This window comes from Psammomys obesus, unplaced genomic scaffold, assembly GCF_907164565.1.
Source record: "Psammomys obesus unplaced genomic scaffold, mPsaObe1.curated_primary_1811, whole genome shotgun sequence".
In the NCBI taxonomy this organism is placed as follows: Eukaryota; Metazoa; Chordata; class Mammalia; order Rodentia; family Muridae; genus Psammomys; species Psammomys obesus.
Genome location: NW_026590656.1, coordinates 152,763 through 160,756, shown reverse-complemented (window position 1 = coordinate 160,756; position 7,994 = coordinate 152,763). Strand labels below are relative to the sequence as shown.

At 42.5% G+C, this 7,994-nt stretch overlaps 1 protein-coding gene across 1 annotated transcript in view; it reads left to right on the top strand.

Moving 5' to 3' along the window:
* Positions 1–1,977: 1,977 nt before the first annotated feature.
* Tusc3 (tumor suppressor candidate 3) overlaps positions 1,978–7,994 on the top strand; it is a 154,022-nt gene continuing 148,005 nt past the window's right edge. Inside the window, exon 1 of the mRNA XM_055608089.1 lies at positions 1,978–2,339. Within this exon, the coding sequence (XP_055464064.1) occupies positions 2,202–2,339 (138 nt within the window). The 5' untranslated portion in view covers positions 1,978–2,201. The remainder of the gene's footprint in view (positions 2,340–7,994) is intronic.

Genomic DNA, 7,994 nt, shown 5'->3' with positions numbered 1-7,994 from the left:
TCCCCCCATGAGTCCCTCCCTCCTCCCCTCCTGGTCCCATCCTCCCTCCCCCTTCTTCACACATGCCCCTTCCCAAGTCCACTGATAGGGGAGGTCCTCCTGTCCTTCCTTCTGTTCTTAGTCTATCAGATCACATCAGGAGTGACTGCATTGTCATATTCTGTGGCCTGGTAAGGCTGCTCCCCCCCTCAGGGGGAGGTGATCAAAGAGCAGGCCAATCAGATTATGTCAGAGGCAGTCCCTCTTCCCATTACATGTAACCCACTTGGACACTAAACTGCCATGGGCTACATCTGTGCAGGGGTTCTAGGTTATCTCCATGAATAGTCGTTGGTTGGAGTATGAGTCTCTGGGAAGACCCCTGTGTTCAAATTTCTGGTTCTGTTGTTCTCCTTGAGGAGTTCCTGTCCTCTCCAGACCTTACTATTTCCCACTTCTTACATAAGATTGTGTGCACACTGCCCAACAGTTGGCCATAAGTCTCAGCATCTGCTTTGATAGGCTGCAGGGCAGAGCCTTTCAGAGGTCCTCTGTAGCAGGTTCTTAGGTTGTTTCCTGTTTTCTTCTTCTTCTGATGTCCATCCTCTTTGCCTTTCAGGATGGGGATTGAGCGTTTTAGTCAGGGTCCTCTCTCTTGACTAGTTTCTTTAGATGTACAGATTTTAGTAGGTTTATCCTATGTTATATGTCTATATGAGTGAGTATATACTGTGTCTTTCTGCTTCTGGGACAGCTCACTAAAGGATGATCCTTTCCAGGTCCCACCATTTACCTGCAAATTTCATGATTTCCTTACTTTTCATTGCAGAGTAATACTCCATTGTACAGTTGTACCACAACTTCTGCATCCATTCTTCAGTTGAGGGTCATCTGGGCTGTTTCCAGCTTCTGGCTATTACAAATAAAGCTGCTAGAAACATGGTTGAGCAAATGTCTTTATAGTGTACTTGAGCCTCTTTTAGATATATGCCTAGGAGTGGTATAACTGGATCATGAAGCGCTATTCCTAGTTGTCTGAGAAAGCGCCAGATTGCTTTGCAGAGTGGTTGTACCAGTTTACACTCCCACCAGCAGTGGAGGAGGGTTCCCCTTTCTCCACAACCTCTCCATGTCATAGCACAGGTAACATGGAATGCTGTGATCACTACCTCAAAATCACCACATTGAAACCGCCTTAGGATGTGATGCGAGAGGGTGGTTTAAATCTCATGTGAATTACTGGCTACATCCCCTGTAAGCTTGTGAATTTTTGCCATGTGTAGTGGTCACCTGTTGTTTTACAAATCTACAAATTTGTCTGATATCTCTCCAATACAAGTATTTTCTGGCTAACAAAAGCAAATTATGTTAATAATATTGGCTTTATAATTGATTCCCTGAAAATTCTTTATATATAATTATATGCAATTAAAAGCACTTTTAGTGACATTTTCAGGTTTAAGCAGATTATCAAAGATGTTCATTGTACAAAAGAAAAAAACCTTGTGGTACAGGAAAACAAGGGCTGTACAAGCTGCATTTATTATGTTCTATTCATTTTTACTCAGAAAGCCTCTGTCTAAAACAATGTTGCTACTCCATCAACAGTGGCTCGATGGCTTTTAGCCAGGTTGGCTCCTATGGGCCCTGATGGAGGGTGGAAGAATCCACCGCTAAGTTGTTGAGCATTTTCTACCCACCTGGGGACTAAGTTGTATGTTAAGTGTGGGATGGGGCTCAAGTGGAGGTACAAAGGGGTTCTAACTGTTTCTCAGTGCTAATGGAGCCTTCTGGTGCAAGAAGGCAGTGGGATGGCCTCATGATCCAGGCGGACGGTTGCACAGACAGGCTCCCTGCACACTCCTGCACCCCAAGGTGTTCAGAGTGGGGTCAGAGGTGACAGCAAAGGGCTCTCGGTGCAGCTGGCACACAGGAAAGCCCTGAGAGAGCGGCTCAGACGCGCGCGCGCACTGAGCCGCCTCCTCGCCACGCCCACTTCCTGCTCCATCCCGCGCCGTTCTTGGTGCCTCTCCCGGTGAACCGGATGCGCTGCCAGTCTCCCACTCCGCATCCTTAGCCTCCTCCCGGCTGCCCGGAGAAGCCGCTGCCACCCCGAGGCCTTCGGCCAAGAGGTTGCTGGCGACTGGCCCGGCGGGGCGCGGCCACGGGAGGAGCTGGGCGCGCACGGCTACCGCGCGTGGAGGAGACACAGCCCTGCGGCCATGGGTGCCAGGGCCGCTCCTTCACGCCGGAGACAGACGGGCCGCCGCCTGCGCTACCTGCCCACCGGCAGCTTCCCCTTCCTCCTCTTGCTGCTGCTGCTCTGCATCCAGCTCGGGGGCGGACAGAAGAAAAAGGAGGTAGATTGGAATCCGCGGGCGGTCGCCTGAGGGCCGGGGCGGGCTGGAGCTGGCCGCGTTGCTAGGAAGCCCCGCCGCGTTGCTAGGCAGCGGGGATGTGGGCGCTGGCGCCCGGGGGCGGGAGCCACGTGGGCGGGAGCGGGTTGGGCGTGTCCCCTGGGCGCCACAGGCTGGGGGTGCTGAGGGTGACCCTACTCCTACCGTCCAGGGGGTGCGGGCTGATGTCGGACTGAACGCGTCGAGCCTCAGGTGTAGGCCGGGGTTTGGTTGCTGGTGTTCCTAAAGGGCGTGCTGGGCGAGAAAATGCCCTGTGCAAGTACTTGCGAGCACCGAGGAACTGATTACTCCGTATTCGGCTCTCTGTTGTTTATGTTAAGACGTCAAGTCGAGTTCGTTATTCTGCATTCCGAATTGTGCCCTTGCTGAACTAACTGAATGCTTACATTTGTGTTCAACTGTGGGTAATTGAAAGAACAGTCGCAATTTTATTTTTTTTACCCTTTGCTTATTTATTTGTGAACTTTGGGTCATCTGATTTATTTTTCCAACCCACCTCTAGTTTTTGAGGGTGAGGTTTTGTTTATCTAAATGGATTGTAGAATTATTTGTGAGCTCAGTTTTGCAGAATTAACGTGGAAATCTGGTCTAGTCGCTTCACAAAAGCCTTTATTTTGGAATTGTGACGAAGATTTCTAATTCTAGACCTTTCGTAAGAGTACTTTGTTCATATGGGCGAAGATAGTCTTTTCCTGTTGAAATTCCGCAAGTACACCAGGTTCATAATCTGAATCTGGTTCTGTTTATTACCAGAGTTTCCGAAAAATAATGTAACATATAAGCAGTAATTGTCTTCATTAGTTTAATTTTTTTTTTTTTTTTTTTTTTTTTTTAGTGTTGTGTGTTCTGTCTGAATGCATGTCTGTGCACCACTTGGGTTTCTGGTGTCCCAGGAGGCATCAGATACCCCTAGAACTGGAGTCACAACAGGTTGTGAGCCCACATATGAGTGCTGGGAATCAACCCCAGAGTGCTAACAGCTGAGTTCTCTCCAGTCTCCTCTCTTCAGCTTTGCTTGAAACGACCCCCGTAAGAACCGCTCTTCGCTGCCCACCCCTTGAATGCTTTTCTTTTTTTCTCTTTACATGAGAAGTTGGACATATGAAATTCTTGGTATTTTGGTAAGAGATTGGAGATTGCACTTCAACCCAAATTAGATAGATTTTCTAGCACTTTGTGTCTTGTGGCATATTTTCCAGAGTCTTAAATTTAGTAGGATGTTTGCAGCATATTTTTTTTGGGGGGGGAGGGATAGGGGTGATATACAAAGCAGAGGGCAATAGTAATTAATGAGGAACGTCATGGCATTTGTGATGTTTTTGTTCTTAAGAATGTCACTACGGCCGTTTTTTAAGTTGTAGAGAAAATATTAGAAAGTTTACAGGTTCATAGGTTCTTACCATTCCCAATTCTGAGACTATATCAATGTATAAAATGTTGGGGAACTTGTTATAATTAAATAATTAAGCCTAAAATACATAATTGCTCCCCTTATAATCCATAAACGTTAGCAGATAAGATGTTTTATGAAAGGAAAAGATGAGGAGCTTCTGAGATGGCTCAGCTGGTGGAGGCATTTGCCATCAAGCCTCATGACTTGAATTCCATTTCCAGAATCCTCTTGGTGGAGAAAGCCAACTCCTATGAACTGTCCTCTGACCTCAACACACAGGCTGTGGCACATGCACGCACATACATGCACACACACACACAGGCACACAGGCCTGCACACATGAACACATGCATAAAGATGGGGGGGATATGATTCCAGATTGAAAAGGGATGCCTTCAAAAGTCCCTTTGATATATAAAAAAAAAAGCACCAAATAATAATATTCGGTGTTATTACAGAGTACACATAGTTTATGTAAAGAAAACAGAGAGGAAATTAAACTCTTGAAGTGTTGGAAATGATATTCTCATAATTCTGGAAGCATAAATACTGTATTGGAAACAGTGAGAAAATGGTAGCCCAGCATTGTTTCTAGTAGATTTTTTTTTTCTTTTCTGACTTAAGAACCTAATTGCCAGTATAAGATTATACAGCATTAGAAAGCAGAGCAGTTGGAACATAATCTAAAATAGACATACTGATACCTGTTTTAGAATGGCAGCCTTGGCATGACTATATTTCCCTTTCTAGGAGGGAAGCCATGTTAAAATCTAAAGTTAAACTGGGAAAATGGTGGTGTTAACTTTTAATATAGCAATTATGACAGCAACAACTACCATTATGGATTTTTTTGAGTCATAGATGGTCCATTTACAACTGCATCTCTGATTAGGCAAACACTTCACCTTGAAGTTTAGGTTGCTTATTTTCAAATCCAGGTATCAAATACTTACATCTTATTATATTGAGGTTAAGACTGTGTAAAGTGTCCACTACAGTGTCTAAAACATACTAGCAAATGATCAGTGACTACCAGGTACTGCTGTGTGATGCCTGTATAAAGAAAAGTATTAATATGATGGCGTTCTGAAATGTAAGTTAAACTCTTCTTAAATAAACTACAGAAATAAATTGTGTGACTTCTGTAATAAATTATTGTATTACAAAATACTGAAGTCTTAAACTCCTGGGTTGTTAAAGTACCCTAGAAAGGCTTTTCTGTCACACAAGAGTTAGTGATAGCCCCATGCACACCTGTGTATATTGTGTTTTTACACATTTCTTCATGAAGTGATATTTATATTCCCCAAAATGAGTTTTGTTATTTTTTCTGTTTAAGAATATACACAAAGCTGGGCACAGTGGTGCATGCTTTTAATCCCAGCACTTGGGGAGGCAGAGGCAGGCAGATCTTTGTGATTTCGAGGCCAGCCTAGTCTACAGAGTGACTCCAGGATAGTCAAGGCCTGTCTTGAAACAGACAAACAAACAAACAAACAAAAAAGAAACAAAAAATCCCAACAGCAACAAAAAATATATATACTCAAGAGAAATAATTGAGTAGCTAAAGAAGATTGAAGATTTTAGAACTTAACTTCCCTTAAATACATTGAATACAGCTATATAAACAAACCTTTGAATGCTTTTCATGCTAAGGGATATGACTTTGCAGGAAATTTTGGGTTCATATTGGTATTCATTTGCATATCTAGTACATTCTGCCTGGCTTTTTAAAAAGCAGTCTCTTGTTTTCTTACATCGTTAACATTTATCAGTTAATCACCTTAATTTAGAAATGTTTTCTTCCACAGCCATGTTTCTTTAGCATGTGCAGTCTCATAGATAGCTTTTAATCTTCCTGCTTCTTTACTCTCTCTAGCCCTGAATACTTATTGGTCTTGGATTTGAGCTATATGCCTTGTGACTGAAAGTTCTCTATTTTTGCATATTCAGATTTCCATAAAAATCACTCTTGAAGCACCATGGCAATCCCACTGAGATAGAGAATTCCCCTTTGATTAAGTGTAGGAGTAAAAGGACAGGTCAACAAAACAGAAATCAAACAAACAATAACTCTGACAGAGGTCATGAATCAAATGGACCTCATGGACATCTACAGAACCTTTCACACAAACTCAAAAGAATTTACCTTCTTCTCAGCACCTCATGAAACCTGCTCCAAAATAGACCATATAGTTGGTCACAAAGCAAACTTCAACAGATACAAGAAGTTTGAAATAATCCCTTGTATCTTATCTGATCACTATGGACTAAAACTGGACCTCAGTGACAAAAATAGCAAAAGGCCTACACACACATGGAAACTGAACAACTTGCTTCTAAATGACAGCTGGGTCAGAGAAGAAATAAAGAAATTAAAAACTTCCTAGAATTCAATGAAAATGAAGGCACAACATACCCAAACTTACGGGACACAATGAAAGCAGTGCTAAGAGGAAAGTTCATAGCACTAAGTGCCTTCAAAAAGAAATTTGAAACATCTCATGCAAGCAACTTAATGGCTCACTTAAAAGCCCTAGAAAAAAACAGAAGCAGACACACCAAAGAGGAGCAGACGGCTGGAAATAATCAAACTCAGGGCTGAAATCAATAAATTAGAAACAAATAAAACAATTCAAAGAATCAATGAAACCAAGAGCTGGTTCTTTGAGAACATCAACAAGATGGATAAACCCTTAGCCAAACTAACTAAAAGGCAGAGAGAAACTATCCAAATCAACAAATTCAGAAAAGGGGGAAATAACCACAGACACTGAAGAAATCCAAACAATAATTAAGTCTTACTTCCAAAGTCTATATGCCACAAAATTTGAAAATCTAAATGAAATGGACAATTTTCTTGACCAATTCTCCATGCCAAAGAAACAGGCTGATGGTGAAAAGCACATATTTGTTGTTGTATGTGTGTGGAACCAGTGGGTGAACATTTTGCTGGTATCCAGGTAATTTTTATGTATATATTTTGGGCAGGTCCTGAGGCATATGAAATTAAGCAAATACAAAAAGGAAACTTTATTCTTTTCTCTGGTGTGGTTCTTCTGGTCTTCCATGCTGTTAATAGTTCTATTTAATGGAAGTAATTTCTCAATAATCAAGAACCTAGTCACTTGTAGTATAATATATCATGGTAGTTTTTATCCTGTTTTGGATGTAGTGTACTGGGATGCTGGCTGCAAATCATTTCCTGGGGGTTTATACATGGATTTATGAAGAGTTTCTTTTTTAAATTTTTATTTTTTATATTAGTTACAGATTATTTAATTTATATCCCAGCTGTAGCCCCTCTCATTCCCTCCCAATCCTACCCTCCTTCCCTCATCTCCTCCCTGCCCCTCTCTAAGTCCACTGATAGGGGAGGACCTTCTCCCCTTCCATCTGGCACTAGCTTATCAGGTCTCATCAGGACTAGGTGCAATGTCCTCTGTATCCTAGGTAGGTTGCTCCTTCCAAGGAGGATGGGGAGGTCAAAGAGCCAGCCACTGAGTTCATGTCAGAGACAGTCCCTGTTCCACTTACTAGGGAGCAACTATGTCCAAGCAGGGTTTCTACTTATATCCATGCATGGTCCTTAGTTGGAGAATCAGTCTCAGAAAAGACCTCTATGCCCAAATATATTTGGTCCTTGTGGAGCTCCTGTCCTCTCCAGGTCATACTAACTCTCCCATCTTTCTTATGATTTCCTCCACTTGGCCCAAGGTTTGTTATGAGTCTCAGAATCTGCTTTGATACACTGCTAGGTAGAGTCTTTCAGAGACCCTCTGTGTTAGGCACCTATCCTGTTTTTTGTTTCCTCCTACTTCCAGTGTCCATCTCATTTGTCTTTCTAAGTGAGGATTGATCATCTTACCCAGGGACCTCCTTCTTGCTTAGCATCTTTAGGTGTACAGATTTTAGTATGTTTATCCTATCTTATAGGTCTAGTAGCCACTTATAAGTGAGTATATACCATGTGTGTCTTTCTGCCTTTGGGATACCTCACTCAGGATGATCTTTTCTAGTTCCCACCATTTGCCTGCAAATTTCATGATTTCCTTGTTTTTAGTTGCTGAGTAGTATTCCATTGTGTAATTGTACTGCAATTTCTGTATCCATTCCTCCATTGATGGACATCTGGGTTGTTTCCAGGGTCTGGTTATTATGAATAAAGCTGCTATGAATGTGGTTGAGCAAATGTCCTTATAGTG